This window comes from Callorhinus ursinus, unplaced genomic scaffold (genome assembly GCF_003265705.2).
Source record: "Callorhinus ursinus isolate GAN/ISIS: 27379988/994484 unplaced genomic scaffold, GSC_fseal_2.0 scaffold9, whole genome shotgun sequence".
In the NCBI taxonomy this organism is placed as follows: domain Eukaryota; kingdom Metazoa; phylum Chordata; class Mammalia; order Carnivora; family Otariidae; genus Callorhinus; species Callorhinus ursinus.
Genome location: NW_027397071.1, coordinates 6,315,783 through 6,336,561, shown reverse-complemented (window position 1 = coordinate 6,336,561; position 20,779 = coordinate 6,315,783). Strand labels below are relative to the sequence as shown.

Below are 20,779 nucleotides of genomic sequence, written 5' to 3'. Positions count from 1 at the left end.
CCAGGGCCTCACAAGGTCTTCTGTGCTCCCTTCAGTCAATACTCTCTCAAAGGTAATCATAATTCTGACTTTGATCACCATGTATTAGTTTGACCTATTCTTGAAATTCTTATCAATGGAATCTGATAGTATATAATTTTGTCTGTCTTCTTTTGCTTAAAATTATGGCTATGACATTCATCCATTTTGCTGTGTGCAGATGAGTTTTATTCCTATGTTGTTGTCTAGCATTCTAAGACCGTACTGAGATTTATGTAGCTATTCTAACCTTAATGGACATTTGGGTTCCAGTTTGGGGCTATTACAAATAATTCTTGTATAGATCTTTTGGAGGGCATAAGTATTCATTTCTGTACCCAGGAGTAGAATTGTTGGATCCCAGCATATACATTTGCTAACTTTAGTAGAAACAGCCAATTTACCAAAGTGGTTGAACCAATTTACATTCTCACTGGAGTGTATGAGAATGTCCACATGTCTACATTTTTTGCCAACACTTAATAGGGTCAGTCTTTTTCATTTTAATCATTCTGATGCAGTTGTAATAGACCACGATTTCTTAATTTGAGTATTTTGACATTTTGTTCCACTGTGAAAATGTCTTAGAATGACCACCATGGCAAAGGAAGGAGGCTAGATATGGAATAAAAACATCTGAGTTCAAGTTCTGACTCTCACTTAGTGTGGAGAAACGTGGGGGTGCCCAGAGTAACCTTTCTGACTCACTAGTATATGGGAATATGATAGCTGCCTCATAGGATTATTACAAAAATTGAATTGCTGTTTTAAAATTATTATGAAGAGTAAGTGATCTAGTATAGTTAATATATCTGAAAGAATTTTGAAGGGAAAGCACTCGAGCAGACAAGTACTTATCGAGAGCCAACTATAAGCTAGGTGCTATTCTAGGCACCCGGGATAAATTAGTGAACAAAACAAAGATTGCTGTTTTCCTGGAACTTACATTCAAAGGTCGAAACAGAGAAAAAATAATATATAATTATTATGTTTATAACAAAATGATAAATGCTGTGGACAAAGGAAAGAAAAGATAGAAGAGAGTGAGGAGTTCTAAGAGTTAAGAGGATGTTGCATTTTTAGATAGGAAGGTAAAGTAGAGCACATTGAGAAGTGACATTTGAGCCAATGCCAAATGGAGGTGAGAGAATGAACCACACAGATATCTGGTGGAAGGGCACTCTAGGCAGGGGGAGAGCTGAGGTGAGAGCATGTCTAGCATGTTGAAAGATTTGCAAGAAGCCCAGCATAGTTGGAGTGGAGACAAGTAGGTCGGTAGGGGGCAGTAGGAAAAGAGATCAGAGAAGTAACTGGATGATGGTGGTTCTGTTGGTCATTGTAGGAACAATGGCTCTCTCTTTTTTTTTTTTTTACTCTGAGTAAAATGGGGATATAATTGGTATTGAGCAAGGAGTAACATATTGTTTATTTTTATTTTTTTAAAGATTTTATTTATTTGACAGAGAGAGCGAGAGCAGGAACACAAGCAGGGGGAGTGGGAGAGGGAGAAGCAGGCTTCCCGCTGAGCAGGGAGCCCGATGCAGGGCTTGATCCCAGGCCCCTGGGACCATGACCTGAGCGGAAGGCAGACGCTTAAGGACTGAGCCACCCAGGCGCCCCTTATTTATTTATTTATTTATTTATTTATTTTTTAAAGGATCACTGTGATTGCATGTGTCTAAGCCAGGTCTGCTGCCATAACAAAATACCATAGATTGGTGATTTAAACAACAAATTAATTTTCTCATAGTTCTAGGGACTGGAATTCGGAGAGCAGGGTATCAGCATGGTTGGTTTCTGGTGAGAACTCTCTTCTCTCTTCCTTTTGTATGGTAGTGAAGCTCTTTAAAAACAAAGTTTGTGAGTTCCTTTATAAGTCCGGAAATAAATTCTACTTCTTAAAACAACACATCCTGTAGATTAAAAGAACAGTATGTTGCTTCACAAACTTTAAGGTCACTGTATACTTCAAGTAGATGTTACTTTCTTAAGAGATTAAAGAAAAACCTTGAACGTAGCGTTTCATCTCTCCAGGCGTGCTACTCCATAAACACAGCAAAAGAAAGAACCTGTATAAATTTAAACTTAAGTATTTTCCCCACTTTTTATTTTCTAAGTTCCTCCCTCTCACTGGGAAGGGACATTTCAACAAAGCAATTACATTTCACAGAGCTTCTCATTAAATACAACTGTAACATATTTCTTTCATTGAGATCAGTCTCAGAAATTAAAACTATAATTTCTGATTTCCACAGTGCACTTGATAAATTTTCATTTTCATTGTTTCTACCCTGGTCCATGGCACTGAGCTTTCTCGGTGGGTTCCTGTTCCAGGTTTTTATCTGGCTTCCCTGATTCCACTGTCACCCTCTTCCTTCTCCATGGATCCATCAGAACTATCAGTCTAAAATGTCAATCAGATTCTACCACTCCTCTCCTAAAAACTTCACAGTGTCTGAGGTCTCTTTGTTGGCCTGGAATGTTCAGGTCTCCAGGCCTCACTTGGCTCCCTCTTCCTTGTCATTAATGTTTCAGCAAAACTGTCACCTTCTCAAGCAGATCTGCTCCATGATATCCATCTGATGTAACCTGTGTCTTCTCCTAAATACCCATCATTTCATTCTGTTTCATCTTCTGTTTTAATTATAGTACTATTACTACTGGAAATTTTCTTGATCATTTACTTGCTTTGGGTTTGCTGTTGATGGAGTTCAGGATGTGATACCCTAAAATATGGCAGCTTGGTGTATTGAATATTTTAAACTGAAGCAGTTTGAGAAAATAGGAGAAGCAGTCTCTGTGACCTTCTCCCTGCCCTTCTTCTCTGAAGCAGGTCATAAGACCCTCATGGGAGAGGTGCCCTCTCCATACCTGGAGTAAAAAGGAGCATCCAGATATCGAAGATGGAGAGATATCAACAAGAATCTGAGCGAACAGAATTTGCTGAGTTTCCTGGGTTTACTACTCTCAGCTTATATTCTTTGCCCTATCACATCTTTTCATGACTTTCAACTCTTCATCAAAAACCACTCAGGTTTAATAATTTCTTCTGGTCTTTATTTCCTTACGAAGGCTCCTGTGTCACATAAAACTTATATTAAATAAAGTTGTGTGCTTTTCTTCTGTTAATGTGTGTCAGTTGAATTTTCAGACCCAGCCAGGGACCCTAACAGGGTGGAGGAAAACTTCTTCCCCTGCACTGTCTTCTTCCCCATGAAATGATGGACCTTGTAAATCTGTTCATTGCCGTAAACCAACACCTAAAACAATGCCTGTTTATAACGGGTACTCTGTTTTTTGAATGAATGTGTGCTAACTCTACTAAAGACAAAGTACCCAGACCAATGGGGGATGCACGAATGAATCAGAGATTGACACTGCTCTCAAGGATCTTGAGGTCTATTGGAAAACAAAGCACATCTCTATGCACATGTTATTAGTTCTGGAGAAGGAAGAACTGACATCCAGCTGTAGAAAATCAAGGCTGGCCTTGAGTAGGAGATTGTATTTAAGCTGAAAGTTGAAAGATAGGTATTTTGGTATTTTCTATTTCATTCAATGTTCTCTTTGTCCTGCTTTGTTAGATGAACTTGACATCTGACTGCTTAACTAACCGCCCTTTCAAAGCATGTTGGCACTGCACTTGGTTTTGAATGTTTCTCTTGTTCTGTGAATTTGGGCTGGTTTCATTTGGTCATTTGCAGGTAAGTGTGCCCATGGCCAAAAATGCACGCTTATGTATGAGACATAGTAATACAGATTTTAGACAATAAATTAGTTTGTTTAACTGAAATAAAATCTTCCATGTAACTGCTTTTGTAATTGAGCATATTTTAGCATTAGCATACAAATTAGCCCATAGACCTAGGCAAATAAAAATGCTAATAAAATGTAAAGATAGAATAGAACATTAATACTGAATTTGGTTAGATTATTAATGTTAGACTACATTACATATATCATTTCCATAATACCAGTAAATATGGACATTTTTGTCCAAACATGAAAGATTTCGTTGACCAGAATTTTTAAAATTCAAGATAATTTTTATTATATAATCTGTGGGAAGAAAAACAGGATGAATGTTCTTCTATTCTGCAGGGAAGGCAAATACTTGTTTTATCTGTATACTCTACTTCGCCCCGATCCTCTGCCACCATCAATACTTGAGAATAACTTCATCTCAATAATGATTTGATTTACTATTACTAGAGATTTAAGTTTTTATGAAAGAAACAAGTGAGAGTATAGAAATAAATAAAATCGAACACTTCTCCCTACACGTGCCTTGCTTTGGCACCAAGCCATGCACAACTCCAGGAGCACGATCCACATGGACGCTGATGTGAGTGACGGTCCCAGAGCTGTCAGCACACAAACTGTACCACCATACAGGCACCTCTGATGGTACAGAGGAGTAAGCGAGCATGGGTCATTTCAGAAAAATTGGCAATTTATACCTGTCATTCTGAAGTTTTGGAAGTAGAAGGGTTTATTTAACTCTCATTAGGAGCACTCTGCGCAATATCATAAAACAAAACCAATTCCCCACCTTGTCAGAAGAAATATATACTAGAAGCAAATCAATGCAGTCTCTTTGTGGAGGACACTGTGGATTGCTTACCTAAAAGCCCAGTCTTCCCTTCTTCGTATTTGAAAAGAGACACACAAGGCCCCCCCCCCCCCCCCAAGTTCAGATATCGTGCAGCTGTGTGGTTCGTAAAACGCTGGATCTCGTTTTGAGCACCAGAGGGTGAAACTGGATAAGGGTATTTCATTAGTCTTTGTACCTTCGGTGTAGGAAAGGGCATTTGGGCCATTTTGCCCAATAAGCTGGAGGGAAAGACTTGCTTGGAGCCTTTGGGGAAAGGTTTCCTTGATTTCTGAAAAAGAGGTGGGGAAAGGAGAAAACCACTTCCCCCCTTTCCGCCTTTAGACATTACGATACTTGTGTTGGCATCTCTACAACCATCTTGGGACCTAACTCCTGTGGTATGCAGCATTTTGAAACATATCTATGTTTAACTTATGGATGGTTAGAAGTAGCTCGAAGAAACCTTGGAGATCATCAAATTCAACTGTATCATTTCTTTTTGTTAAACCAGTTTCCATATTGTTTGACTTATTAATACTCCCCAGTAGAAATCATAACTACTATTATGCAACTATTAAGTTTAGGAAGCAGTGATAAACATAGATAAAATTTGATTATTTGGTTAGGTGCCATTTTACAGATAGACACTTGTAATGTGACTCTTTTAATTATGCAGTAATTCCAGAATAGTATCCTACCAGAATTAATTCACTGGCATTGGCAGCTTATTTCTAGAAGTTTTTAAAAATGGAACCTAGGCTTACTAAGATGGGTGAATTTAATACTTAGAGAGTTACAAAGGTGATGAACAATGTTTTTTGCCTTGTCATAAATATAACTAGCACAAACTAATTTATTGAATGTTTGCTTTTATGCTAGACCATATGTTAAGTGCTTCCTCGACTCAAATAGCTCCATTCAGTTCTCACAACAACTTAGCTAAGATTGTTATTATACCCCTTTCATGGATGAGGAAATGGAGTTTAGGTAAGGTTAAATAGTTTTCTCAAGATTACAAAGCTAGTAGTAGAAAAACTGGGATTTGCAGTCTGACTCCAGAGCTCAAGATCCTAATCACTGCAGTTTTCTGCCCAAGAGTCAAGATAATTTCTTGGTTGAGGCACGTGGCACACACTATTGGGTGCCTACTTGACACCTATTCTTTCTCCTCTCAAACAGGAACCCCTATTTTGTTTGGGGTGACTCATGATCAACTTAATGAACTGTGGCAATCTCATTTTCTTTTTGTCACTGGGCTGCAGTGGGCATGTGACCGTTTTCTGGCCAATAAGGGAGATTCTACTGGTTGGGGTGGGGGTTACAGTCTGGGAAAGGTTATTCTCCTTCATAAAAATGGGAGCAGCACTGCCTTCCCTTCCTGCTTGTACAGTGACCTCTGAGGATGTCCTATCTGGAGCTGTGGCAGCCACATTGCAATCAAGAGGTGATAAGCTGGAGATAGAAGCCAACATGCATATGATGATAGCAGGCACAAAAAGAACTTGGGTCCCTAGTGACATGATTGTGGTGCTGAACTAACCCTGGGACTACTTAACATCTGAACCTTGTGTTAAAGATAGAATTTATGACCTTATACTTTAAGCTATTAGATATTTTGTTCCTTGTGGCCAAAAGTATCCTAACGGATACAATCTGGGCAGGAAAAGACATTTTCTCAAGAGGTGCTGTGAAAGCAGATGATGTGGAGGTTATCAAGATCTCATCCAGGAATCTGTTAGTGTAGGTAATACTTAAGAAAAAAATACTCCAGCTTTGTCTCAGATCTGGGTAAATCTGAGCAATCCACATGTCTGTCCTGGATTTTTCCCCCTTTTCTCTCCAGATGCAGGGTTTCCTCTTCTCTGTGTGACTGACTGAGATAGACTGCAGCAAAGGGTTCTCTTGCCCTCTGGCTTCTGGCTGGATTTGGCCACTGGGATGTACCAGCAGGAGACTGGAAGAGGGAGGTGAGTGAGCTATAAATCCCCCAGCTTTCTCCTTGGGCAATTACTTAGGCTGACTGCATCCCTTGACTGAAGTTCACAGGCTCCTGTCTGGCTGCCTTTTTGGTGCTTAATTTTGGTTCCTTCCCCTTCTAAAGACCTAGGAGCTTGTAGCCCTAGGGTTCCACACTGCCGTTGTGGTTTCCCACAGCCTGCCCACATCTTGGTAAAGTACCATTTGTCTCCTGTTAGGCTCTGACTGATACAATGGTGTGAACAAAATCACTGCAGTGGTTGAAACTTGGTCCCCTCTATCTGATACATGATGAGATTCTGTGGAGTTATTCATAGTGTAAATAAGGGCTTTCCTCAACCATTAAAGGGAGACAGGAGACTATATAATTAGGAGTCACTCTGCAAAAGTAAAACAAAGTATTATAGCTCAAGAAAAGTTTCTACTTGGAGGACAAGAAATCAAAGAAGGCTACCTGGAAGAGATGGCATTTGGACTGAGGATGGTAAGATTTTTAAAAGACAAAAAGACTGGGAGAGCGTGAGTCAAGTGAGGGAAGACAGAATGCTCAGGAGTTTCTTGAAAAATTAGAGCTGGAAGGGACCTAAGATGTTCTTTATTCAATGTTAGTCCTCCCTCCACCTCCTTCACGGATGAATACACTTGAAGCTGAGATTTGGCCAAGGTCAAACAACAAGTAAGTAGCATGCAGGTCTGCTAGTTCCTGGGCTAGTTCTAATCCTACCTTCTACTTCCACATCACCCTACCTCATCTCAGGCAGTCTGTGAACTTGTCGGTCTCTCCCACTAGACTATGACCTCCTTGATGGATGTTTTCTTCATCTTTGAAACCCAGTACCTAGCACAATTTCTGACATAAAGTCATCGTTAAGATCACCAGCTACCAAAAGGTAAGCACCCACCTTCTGTGAGGTACTGTGCAGATATTTTATATGTACCTCATGAAATCTTCACAACTGCTTGGAGGGGTGTAATTATCTCCACTTTTCAGCCCAAGATGCAGCGGCTCAGAGAGGTTGTCTAATTTGCCCCAGGTCGCACAGCAGTATGCAGGACTCTATCTTACCTTCCATCATGGGCGTCCAATAACATTTGCTGAATGAGTGAATGAACGAACAAGAGTGCAACCGATCGGTTGTGACAGGCCACCCTGGAGAGCCCGCCACCTCGGGCAGTAGACTCGGCTCGTCGTCTCCCCTCTAAAGTACACCCTCTCTTGGAAGCGCCGCGTGCAGGCTCCGGGGCTCCACCCCCTACTCCGTCCGGCTCTCCAGCCACGCCTCCACCTCGGAGTTCTCTTCGCTCTTCCGTGTCCGAGTTTTCGCTTGGCTCCAGCCGCCGTAAGGAGGGCCTCTCTCGGCCCTGCGATGTGTGGCCAGTTCCATTCCCCTGCCCCTCCCTTCGGCCTCCCTCACTCTTCAAACTTCTTTTTTCCACCCTCTTTAAACTTCACTCATCCTAGTTGCCCGCCTTCTCCACTCCCACCGACCAATAGGTGGTCCTCACTCTCGCTTAGGATCCGCCCCCTACCCGCTGGGGGCCAATCCCCGGCGAGGGAGACGAGTGCTGGGGCTCGTTCCCAAGCGCCTGGCCTGTGACGGCAGCGCGCCGGGCGCCGCGCGGCAGGAGGGGGCGGGGCTCTGGCTGAGGGATGGGCGAGGGCGGGGGGAAGGGAAGAGGGAGGTGGAGGAGGTTGCGGCGGGTTTGAAAGCGGCAGTTTCCTGGCAGCTTGGGCAGGCGTTGGTCTCCGCGCTCCAGCTCCGCAGCGGCCACGATCGATCCTGCGACGGGTCTACGCGCGCTTCTGCGCGCCCCCGACGGATTTTTCCCGTTCCGGCTCTTCCCTGTTCACCTCCCCGCCCCCCTGTTTCTGTCTTTCCCGCCGCTCCGGCGCGGAGCCCGGGGGCCAGCCGGCGGCCGTGACCCCGCCCGAAACCCCTCTGGAGCTGCCCGGGGACAGTTCCCCTCCCTTTTCTTCAGCCTAGCCCGGGGTGGTCCTCGCGGAGCCCGTCAGCCCCGGGGAGCGCAGCCGGGAGGGGCGTCCGAGGGGCGTCTCGGGGCTTGGAGCAGCCCAGCCCCAGCAGGCTGCGGCCGGGGGTGGGGGCGCCGGAGCGTCGAGGCCCCCTCGCCGGGCTGCACGGGCCGCCGGGCCCCCAGGCTGAGAGGGGGCCGGAGCGGCGCCCCCGCCGCCCGCGCGGGGTCTCCCCCATGGTGCAGCGGGGTTCGGGATGTCGAAGACGCTGAAGAAGAAGAAGCACTGGCTCAGCAAGGTGCAGGAGTGCGCTGTGTCCTGGGCCGGGCCCCCGGGCGACTTGGGCGCCGAGATCCGGGGCGGCGCGGAGCGGGGCGAGTTCCCTTACCTGGGGCGGCTCCGGGAGGAGCCCGGCGGGGGCACCTGCTGCGTAGTCTCGGGCAAGGCGCCCAGCCCTGGGGATGTGCTGCTGGAGGTGAACGGGACGCCTGTCAGCGGGCTCACCAACCGGGACACTCTGGCTGTCATCCGCCACTTCCGAGAGCCCATCCGTCTCAAGACTGTGAAGCCAGGTACGCCAGCCCTGCCTTTCTGTTTCGGGGCTTGGAGGGGGAAGTCGGGGTGGGCGTCCTGGAAGCGGCGGCCACTCCTCATCGCTTATCGCCCTGGGTAATCTTAGACTTCCAGGGTGCGCCGGACTCCCTGGCGAGGGGGAGGGGTGGCGGTGGTGATTCCCATTTTGCTGATAGGAAAACTGAGCTCTGGTTTGGCGGGGCTGCTCTGCAAGCTGTCATAGTATTGCAACCAGAAGCTGGGTTTCCTAGATTTGTAGCCCCGTCCTACCGAGAGTTTCTGACCAGAGAGAAAAAAAAACAAAAACAAACAAACAAAAAACCCAGCCTTTTCAGCTGCTCCCCTGTGTGGAAAAGGTCCTCACGATTCTTTGGAACAGTCTTACGCATTTTCTAATAGGGAAAGAGGTTTTGTACTACTGAGGCACTTGGTGCCAAGGTTACCACCTAGTGTACCTAGAAGGGCTTAGCTGCTTCGGTGTTGCTTACACACTAGCAACACCTTGGAGCTGACAGCCTAACTCCGTTCAGGTGGTTTCAGCTGTCTGGGTACAGACGCTGTACAATATATGTGGCCGAGTAGTGTGTTCTTCCCGGGAGCTGTTAGTCTGAGCTTCGGAAGAAGACCTAGGTGTCTCTTCGGAGTAAAATCTTTTCTAAATCTTTGATTTTACACACATTTTGTAGAAGTGGTGGTGGGTAAAACGGACCTCCGTTGCCCTGGTGTCTTTTATGCAAGTCAGATCTACTGCAAAGCACGTTACACTTATGTTTCAGAGCATTGATCAGATTGCGTACAGTGAAATCTGATAGTATGCAATGGTTCTTATGTATTTGTTATCTACAGCATTGTTGGTCGGTTCAGCGTTGGTTTGAAGGTGGCTCTGTTTTCTGAGATGCTTGTAGGAGAGGGAATTATCACAACGTTATTAGAAATCAAACTAGTTTCGCTCAGTGTGCTCTACTGAATATATAGTGCATCAAAATATAATGGGCTGTTTAATTGTGACTTGGGCTGGAGCAATCAGTCCAGACCTTCGCTGCAAAATGCTAGAAAATTCGGGAGAAAAATTTAACATGTTCTCTCCCTCACAGTGTTTTTTTCTTTCTCAGCAGCTCACTTTGGAAATTTCTCTTTCGTAGTCCTTGGGCTTAATGGGGACTGATGGTTTGTGGTGCAGTATACATATGTGTGAGTATTGTGGGTGTATACACACGCACTCACATGTCTCTGCAAATCTGAAATTAAGATTTTCTTCATGCGGTCTGTTTCATCATATTCATTTTAAGCTTACAGTTTATGTAAGGTTTTCTTTTTTATTGCTAATTTAAAAAACTTTGGCAGACTTTAAACATCTTTTTCTGTATAGTTTTGCAAATTAAGAAATTCTTAACTCAAACTTTCAGAGCCATATGTGAAAGGTGGAGGAAAGGTTTTGGGGGCTGTAATTTAGTGAGTCAGGCACTGTCTGTAATATGCAAAAAACCATATAATACACGGTTTACTAGTGTAGGTGCCATTTAGTTCAAATCCCCTGAGTCAGGGAATAATGAGAACATCTGCATCATTGTGTTTTGTTTTGATTAGTTGGGGGCATAAATGAGAATGTAACTGTTATTTTCAAAAATAGTTTAAGATTTAATAGGTTGAGGAAGTCAATATAGTCTCAAAGTATTGTAATTCTTTTAGAAGACTGGGAAGATCTTTAATATTAGTCTGATCTGCATGTTATATATTTTCTCAACGTTTATAGCAAATTTAAGAAAATAATTCGAAGTTTAGAGTGTATTCAGTAATATAGATTAGCTGTGTTGAATAAACATCATATGCCCCAGAATGTAGTTGACATTTCTGTAGTAATAAAATTTTTCCCTCTTGACAAGTGCATGTACTTTCCTACTTTAAATGTTTAGCCAAAAAAGGGAATAATTTATATTAATGGGTTTAGCATATTTTCTGATCATTAATAATAAAAGTTCTGAATACTACACTTATTTTTTTTAAAGATATGCTCTGCTTCAGTAATTTCTAAAGGATACCACTATGTGTCCTCTAAGATTATTATTCTCGTTTCTAAGTAAGTTGTAATTTAAAAATCTTAATTTCTCAAAGAATAGTATTCTTAGTTTCTTAATAGCCTCATGTTAAGCATTCCATGAAATGGCTTTCTTAAATGGCTTTGCTTAAACAACATTTGTTACAAAATAGCAGGATTTTTGCAGGTTAAGCCCAAGACTTCAAATATTAGAAATTAAGGAACTAGAAGAGGTTATTCCTAGAACTCTGGGTGTGATTAAAAACAGCATAAATATCATCTCTGGAGGAGCCAAGGATTCCATACTGTTAGGCTTAAATTTGAAAAGTATGAAAGTACAAAGTAAGGAAATTTAAAAAGGAATTTGCTCTGCACGTTCCTTTTTTTAATTTTATCTAAACTTTGTGAGCGAAATGGATTTTCCATTTTAATAAGGAATTGCAAAGTGTACTTTTCACTGTCTCTTGTCTTGATTAGTAACTCTTTGTAAAACTATATTCATAACATTTAGAAACTAGTACAGTGCAAGAGTATATTTAACATTTCTGTAGGATGTAATATTAGTGTGGAATGATCTCGCATCATTGTCTTCTGACAAAGTCCATGGCAAAAGGATGAGTATGGATCCTTCCTAGCTTTCTCCTTTTTTGTCTAGTGCATGCTAAGGGGAGCTCAGCCAAAGCCAGCATCAACACCTGGATGACTTAAGGAAGGTTCTCTCTGGCAGTGACTGTCTTCAGTTTTGATTTGAGCTTTAGTATTTTTTTTTCTTACTTGCAAATTCCATTAAAGATTATAACAACAACAACAATATCTCTTTAAAATATGGTTCCTAATCCTGAGCTTTTCTTGAGAGAATTAGGGAATTTCTTACTGGAATCTTATTCTTACTTAGTATTCACATAGTACGTAGCAGTCAGTACATTCCTGCTTCAAGGACAGTCTTTAATTCTACTTAGTCCTTGGCGCAACTGATCACCTGTTTCTTAAGTACAACCCTGCCTTTTTTCTTCCTTCCTTCCTTCCATTCTTTTTCTTTTTCTTTTTCTATTTGTTTTTCTTTTTCTTCTTTCTTTTCTTATCTGCAGAGAGAAAAGTTTTCAATTGAATTTGATCTTTGTAGTTTCACAGTAGTAAAGGAAGTTAAACTTTGGACCTCTGATGAAATTGTTTCACGATCTAGTCCTGTGACCTGGATTAGTTTCTTTGATTTTATTTCGGAGCATATTTTTAAGCAATTTCTTTTCTGGTTAATGATAGAAGTAGTTAATTTTGTTCTAAAATTCTCCGGACTATGAATGTACAGACTTTTATGGAATATTCACGTCTTCATATACTTTTAAACACGTATATCAGTGGTTGCAAATTATGTGGATTGTATTCCAGAGATTTAAGTATTGATACGTTAAGAACATGAAACCATTGGCTCCTGCGTTATTATGCACAGTGCTTTCAACTACCTTAAGTCTGCTATTGTATCTAAAGATGAAAATCATGAGGAACAATGTTATTGTTTAAACAAAAACTAATTTGAAATAGATCTTGTTTAATGCCAGTTAATCATTGGTCAAAGTTTGCCACTGACTCTTTGAGACATCTGACTTATAGAAGAATTTTGTTAAAATGAGCACATTCCTAGAAATCCATTCCCCATTGGTGAAGAAACATTACTAGAAGCTTTTAAGTAAGGGTGTTTATGTTATGCCAATAATGAATAACTTTACCCCTTTCTTTTAACTTTTGGGTCTTTTTGTCTTTTTGGTTTAATGGGTAATTTGGAACTTGTGCGTTTTGTTTAAGTGGTTGTCATATTTGAAGAAGGGAAGGGTGAGAGAAATCAGAGTTTAATTGATAGCCTCCTAGGTTTCCAATACAAAAAATTTCTTTTTTAACAATAGAAACCTAGAGATGGGGTGAGGCAGCCTCTTTGTTAGGGAAAACCCGTTAAATTTTGATAAACCTTAAATTGGAAACTTTCCTGTCCTCTTAAAATTTGGTAGCAATTTTTTGGGTCTAAAATTGGTCTCAAGTAACTCAAGTAACTTCAGGTTCTGGACTCTATTCATTGAAACCTTCAGTTCATGTGAATAATGGGTTTATGTCATAGAGGCAGAAGAAACACTTAATAATTGGCCCTTTTCAGTTTTCAGATCATTTTTATTTTATTCAGCTGAATGCTGAAACTGATTTTCATGGAACATAACTGTGTTCCTGGGGAATATAAATTGTCTTTCCTCTGAGATCCTGGGATGTACTTTATAAAACCTCTCATAAGAGACAAATTTCAGTGTGTGTATGTGTGTGTATGTTTCTTGGTCTCTAATTTATGTAAACTGATGGTAAAACAAATCTACATTTGCTCCAGTATCTGACTTGTGAAGTCAGTGCATAATCTTCTCAGGTGAATAGTTTCATATAATATCTTTACTATATAACCTCTAAGTGCTTTATAAATTTTGTGAGCACTTAGGAGTTTGGGGAGTGTCTTTTAGGAGAATTTCATTTTTATGAACCACTTCAGTATTAGGTACCAATTCCAAACTCTGCCAATTCCTAAGTCAGTTTTTGGTTGTTTGTGATTTGACAGAGGATAAATGTTTTGGTATTGAAGACTAGAACTGTGACCCTTTTAATTAATTAAGCACTTTTGTTTCCCCTCTGAATTTTTGAGGAATAATTTCCTTGCAGTACTACATTTTGGCAGAGAGAATGAATGCCTTTTATTTAAAACTGCTCCTAAGGGTAAGATTTTCAGTGGCTCAGAGGCTAGTGTTATGAGAGATGTGTTTGTCAGGAAGACTCTTGCTCTTCTCCTTGAAAGAATATTATTTAGAATGTTTCCCCCAAAAGGTGGCTTATTTTACTTTATAAAGAGAAAGCAAAAAGTTTGATTACTGGCACACATTCATTCCCTCAACAGCCATTTGGTGGTGTAGCCATGTGAGCTAGCACTGGCAATATAAAAACAGATATAAAAATGAATCAGAAATGATCTCTCTGTCTTCGGGAAACTCACCCTTTAATGGGAGCTTAAGGTTTCATTGGCAAAGAATACCTGTAGTAAGAGTTTTACGTTTTTCACTCTTCTAGTACTTAAAACTCTAGACAAGTTTGAGTATGAATTTTGGTGGAAGCTAGACTAACTGGTTGGTTGCCAAGCACAAATGTTCTAAAAAAGGGGTGTGGGACTGCTTCTTAGGATTTGGGTTTCCAAGTCATTACAAAAAGAGGGAAATCAGATATAAACACAATTATCTTTTGAATAGCCCTTAAATTGCCCTCAAAATGCATTGTATCTGTGTTTTATTCACAATGTATTTTATAAATTCTGTTTGTATTGTACCATTTCTAGGACGAGTTCTTTTTGCCTGTTTCCCCCCCCACGTTGGAACCAATTGCTCTGTTTTGGTTGAACACCAGATGAAATAGTTTGCTTGCATTAAAGAGAGGTTTTTTTGTTTTTGTTTTTTAATAAAACCCATCTTTTAATTTTAAGAAATTATCCTCATCTGGGTGTGCATAGTGAATTTGTAGAAGTTAAATGTGCCCATGAGGTGAAAGAAAGCTTTCATTCCTTTTTGTGTCTTGTTAGGGTCCTTGCCTCGTGCCCTGATTTTCTGCCTTGGCTAGCTGAGGAGAGAACTGTGAAGAATTTTGAACTTAGCCTGGCTTTGAGAGATGGATAGGTTTTGGTTGAGAGAAATTAGTATCCGCTCAGTAGTATGTAAGAAAGGAGGAGGAAAAACATGGGGCAAAAAGAGTGTTCAATATAGGGGCGCCTGGGTGGCTCAGTTGTTAAGTGTCTGCCTTCGGCTCAGGTCATGGTCCCAGGGTCCTGGGATCAAGTCCCACATCGGGCTCCCTGCTCCTTGGGAGCCTGCTTCTCCCTCTGCCCCTCCCCCTGCTTGTGTTCCCTCTCTCGCTGTGTCTCTCTCTGTCAAATAAATAAATAAATAATCTTAAAAAAAAAAAAAAAAAGAAGAGTGGTCAATACAGGTAGGTCTTCAGTATACTTCATCTCAATTGTGTATGTGTATAAAACCTTGTTTTGTATAAATGCACAAAATCCGCATTATAGAATAATTGGAAAATGGAGAATCATTAATTGTTTAAATATGTAGGTAGTTCTAATATGAATTGTCTTATATAAAGTTTTTTTTTAATTGGGACTTGAAATGTTTTTTCTTCTAGAAATAATGCTAGTAAAGCGCCTAATGCCATTTCTACCTTCAGCCTTATTCAACTCACAATGTAATCAGTATTTTTATTTAACCCAAAATGTAGCTGAAATATTACTAGTAGTACTGTGCTTTATGGTAATAGGCTTTCTTGTGTTGCCTTGGAAGCCTAGCCAATTTTATAGGAAAATGCAATTTGCTAGTCTAGTAAAAAGAGAACTGGAAAATAGATTTCCACCTTAACTCCCCCTTCTCTTTTGTTAGAGTCGCAGTTGGCTAGCTTCCGAGAAAAGGGTAGCACCATTATATTTTCATCCCCATCCCCCGACCCCCAGCCTTAGCAATGTGTCCTGATGCAGCTACTCTGCAGTGTTTCCCAGGAGCTGTTTTGCCTGCCCCCCCCCCCCCAATTTCAGTCATCCCCTCATGGCCAGGGGAGCATGAATTACATTTTGAGGACCATAATTTGACTTGTAATAGCTGAGAAAGGACAGACGGTGCTCGTAAATTGTAAGGTACCTTGTTTTAGTAATACTTATGCTGGAGATATTGTTTTAGAGATTCAGAAATATAGAGGGTTAAACTTTTTGCTATAATGTATTTGGAGTTTAGGGGTTTAAAAAATATTACGGAATGCATATTGGAAGGACATTTTTCTTCAAATTTATTAGAATTAGCATCTATTCTATTTGGAGGCTGTCCTTGTCTTGGGTATGCATTATGAACAGTAACTGATCTATTTAATTAAAACTCTCCAGTATCTTAGGTTCTTTGCTATTTTTTTTGAGATAATTTTAAACACATAATTATTTTTCTTGCTTCCAGGAAGTTTGTGAGCAGGTACCCTGTTTCTCGTTGTTCTGATTGGGAATTATATGTGACTATGAAAAATATTTTTGTTTTCCTTTTAAGGAATGTATTTATTTTAGAGAGAGGGAGAGTGTGTGAGCAGGGGGAGGGGCAGAGGGAGAGGGAGAGAGAGAAAATCTCAAGCAGACTCATTGCTGAGTGCTGAGCCTGACACGGAGCTCAATCTCATGAGCTGAGATCGTGACCTGAGCCAAAATCAAGTTGGACACTTAACCAACAGAGCCACCCAGGCGCCCCCCACCCCCGTGGGGTCATTTATATCCACATGATGACATTTAACAGTAGTTTCATGGAATGAAAATACTCTGAAAGGGAAAAAGGAAGTATTTATTAATAAATGCTTTATTTCTGACCTTCAAATAGAATTAAGTGAAATTGGCTTTTTTCCCTTTAATAAAATAACTAAAAAAAATCCCTTTTAATGGAGTAGCCCTAGAGATCTCTTACTCTTTGGATGTGGTTATCCAGTTTACAACAGGTATCTGGTGATAATGTAGGTCAGATCTCATCAGGAAGGGAAAAAAAAAATCGTAATTCACATGTCAGTTTCTGTGTTTGTAAGGATTCTGTAGCAAGTGATAGGAACTACTGAGGTTAATCTAGGCTAGGAAGTTTATTGGCTTACATACATGAAAACCCACCCCTAGGGCTATAACAGCTAAATTCATGCTCTCAAGTGATGGTTATTGGGACTATCACTTGGCTCTTTTCCTCTGAGTTGACTTCTTTTTCAGCTCAGCTCTCAGTGTAGCAAGAAAGGTAGCTCTGAACCCCCAAGTCATACGGAGTCCTTAAAGCCTCTCATCTTTGTTCTGGAATCCAATAACGAAATTTCATGCGGGGACTTTGTGCCCATCTCTTGGACCAGTTGTAAAGAGAGGGCAATGGGGTATCATGATTGGCCAGGCCTGAGTGACATGTCTACTCTTGCAGTTGGGTATAGAAAGCACAGTGTGATTAATAACTGTCCTAGAACCCCAGGAGATAAGGGATGGGTAGTTCCTCAAAAGATGAGATGCTGGGGAGACAACACTACAGGAAATGGCCTCTTTTAAAACATTTAATCTCTCCTGCTTTGAAGCCAACAGCAGTACACAGTTGTCATAAAGCTATCATTTTTTAAAAACCAGATATTGACTATAGACCAAAACTGAGGCACTGATTTTACTTAGTTTACTTAAGTAATATAATTTTTGAAGTTTTTAATCTAAAGGCTGCTTTTATCCAAATGCTTTTTTCCTGGGGCGCCTGGGTGGCTCAGTTGGTTAAGCATCCGACTCTTGATTTCTCTTCAGGTTATGATGTCAGGGTCGTGGGATTGAGCCCTGCATCAGGCTCTTTACTCAGCGGGGAGTCTGCTTGAGATTCTCTGTCTCCTTCTCCCTCTGCTTCTCCCCTCTCCCTGCACATGTGTGTTTGCGTGTGTTCCCTCTCTCAAATAAATAAATCTTAAAAAAAGATATCAACATCTCAATTTTTTAATGTGTGCAATTAAAAAGTACTGCTTGTGGTTTTCCAGTATTCTTTAACATCAAGATTCTCTAAGTCAGTGCTGCTTGTTCTTAGGTGGATAGGATACTTTGGAGGATCATTTAATTATCTTTGGCTTTGAGAAACTGATTATTGATCTAGTTAATGCAATTTTTTGAATTTAATATTCTTGGACCATTTTGAAGATGAAATTCTAAAATAATTGCTTTCCAGGATGTTTTGCTGTTTATTTATTTATTAATTAATTTAAAATAGGTTTCATGCCCATCGTGGAGCCCGATGTGGGGCTTGAACTCTCCACCCTGAGATCAAGACCTGAGCTAAGATCAAGAGTCTGAGGCTCAACTCAGCCACCCAGGTGCCTGCAGGATGTTTTGCTTTTAAGACAATGGTCTTTTTAAATATAAATTGAGGCTGCATTTTTATTGCATTATTTCTAAGCGTTCTCTAATAATACCTTTTAACCATGATCTCATAGAAGTCAAACATAAAGAAACGGCTTCACTGACTCTTTGAAACACTGTTTAAGTGTGTAATGTGGTGTCTGTTTAATCACCTAAAAAGTTATTTGGCAGACACTAGGATAAAATCTGACCACCTCTGTTTTTTCCTTCCTCCACTGGAGGAAGGTACTTGGAGTAGAGGTGGAGGGTTGAGAGGGATGGGTACTCTGAATATCTTTTCACACTGTTTTTATATTCTTGATTACCAGATGAGTATCTTCAACTTCAGTACCATGAAAACCAGTTTAATATCAACCTTCAGTTTATGTATGACATGCATGGTAGGAGTTTTGCAGTTTGGCTCAGTGTTGTCTGGTAGTTTGTATCTTTAGTGAATGTTAAATATTGTTAAATTATTCGTAAATATGCTATTGTACATCAAAGCCAACATTCACGGAATTGGGTGTGATTCATCAAAACTCATAGCATGACTGTATTTTTAGATTAGTGTATGTCTGTCTTGGGATGTCTTTAAACCATATTTGGAAAATCACTGCTTCTATTGCAGAAGCCTATATTATTAGCGTTCTCCAGTATTAATTCCATACATTGATTAATTAAGCCACGAAAGCTGTTAAAATAATACCATTTCCTTACTTCTGCTCACAGAACTGTATCTTATCCCACTTCTGTAGCTTTGGGCAAAAGGACATTTGTTAAAATATTATTAATTTTAGCTAAGGATCCTTTTCACTAGTTTCAGTGTTTTTAGTTAGAATGTCCAGACTACTTAATTTAATTTCCTTAGATTTAGAATTGCCAACTAGAGCTATCTCATAGTGAAATGCTGGTGAATGAAATGACACATCAGCCTTCCTTTGGCGGTGACTCTTAAGTTGGCAGCCTTGCTCTGAGTGTAATAGGAATATTCTGACTTGGGGACTTGTCTCGATAATACTAGCTGCCATTTACTGAGTAAGAATCATATGTCTGTACATTATACACCCATCTCATTTGGTTTATAAGGATGTATATGTTGGCATACATGTATTCCTGTAAAGAAATTTATATGTTGTCATTCTCCGTGAGTCAGGCATCATCCTCTCCCTTTTACGCATGAGAAAACCAAGGTCCAGAACCCCAAAGGTCACAGACTCACCTGGAGGACTGTGAACTGAAGCAGCTTTGAGTCTTCCTTCTTCGCTTTTTAGATAGAACATTCTTTGTGTCTGAAAATCTGCCTTCCTTTTTCTCTATTAAAAGGAAAAACCCCCACAATTCTGAACTGTTTGAGTGGGTGTTAAAATGCAGTAAAACATTGGGCAAGTACTTAAAATAAAAGCTTCCTTGCTTGGCTCTGTTTCTAAACAAAGTTTGCAGCAGTGTGGCTTAATCTGTGTAGCTGAATTGCCCGATGGAGGACTTACCAATTACCCATCAAACAGAAAGTTAGCATTAATTCTTGCCACCTTTGGTAAGATAATGTTTCCAGCTGTTCTCTGTAAAAGCCTGGATACTCTGAGGGTAGATATACTTGGGAAAATTGTATACTTGATACTGCAAATAAGATCTTGTTCTCATATTTCCTGTCCACTCACTCTATAATTGACTCATCAGGAAGGTGTTTGTTAGCACGCTTATCTTGAGACAGGTGGCCTAAAAATGTTCCGATGAATGTAAGAATGAATAAATTTTGGAACTAGGAATTTTTTTTCTAAGTCTGAAGCCTCTGTTCAAAGTATACTTTGCTTTTAAATAAAATGTAGCCAAGCTAGGTGGAAGAATAACCCATTGTGTTCAAGTAGATCTCTCTTCTTCCGGGCCTCAAGTACTACATGGTAAGGTGGCGCCATTGAAGAGGCTGTTAAAGCAGATTGTGGAGTATTGGCACCTCTTGTTCTTTAAGTGTTTGTGCTATTATGTTTTCTGTTTGGGCTTAAAGTCAGTCATTCAACTGGAAGGAACCACAGCAATCCAACTAATACCCTTAGTCTGCAGATAAATGATTTGAGGCTTAGCAAGGGCAGGTAACTCTGCTCAGAGTCCTAGCACAAAGCTGGCAGAGTGTGGACTGGAACTCTGGTTGCTTTTATTGTTTTGGTTTCTGGCACAAGGCTTTCTGAAGGAAATTGTAGTGCAGTTGGTGAAAAAGAGAAGTAACCCGTTAAACATATTCCGTCTCTTTATGAAATCTGTGTTGCTTTGCAATGAAGTATCACAGGCTAGACTCGGTCTGTTAGGCCGTCAGCGTGCATGTGCGTTGCTAGAGACAGTAGTAGTAATGCAGGGGTTGGAACCCAGAAAAGAATTTTGATCATTACATGCCACAGGTTTCCAGGACATTTGTAGCCTTACGTAACATGATAGCTTATGGTTAAGATCTAAATAGTCAGAAAACTGTTAGCTGGTGTAACAGCTGTACATCTAAGTATTGGTTCTTGTTAGGTGTTTTAGCTTTGAAAAATTATTTCTCCCATCTGAAAGATTCTTCGCAGTGCTTTCTGTAGAATCCTTCTGAATGGGTGCTCTGTATGGCAGACATACGCTGTTGCTCTTTTTGCCCTTCTCGGTGGGGCCATAGCGCAAGTCTGAATTCGAGCCAGCTCTACTTTTATTTTTTCCCCTTGG

The 20,779-nt window shown here is 40.7% G+C and overlaps 1 protein-coding gene across 5 annotated transcripts in view; it reads left to right on the top strand.

The window, feature by feature from the left end:
• Positions 1-8,267: 8,267 nt before the first annotated feature.
• The window catches only part of MAGI3 (membrane associated guanylate kinase, WW and PDZ domain containing 3), a 235,716-nt gene continuing 223,204 nt past the window's right edge, over positions 8,268-20,779 (top strand). For all 5 annotated transcript variants that reach the window (XM_025872450.2, XM_073896110.1, XM_025872449.2 and 2 more), the window contains exon 1: positions 8,268-9,133. In XM_025872450.2, coding sequence (XP_025728235.1) covers positions 8,818-9,133 — 316 coding nt within the window. In that variant the 5' untranslated portion in view covers positions 8,268-8,817. The remainder of the gene's footprint in view (positions 9,134-20,779) is intronic.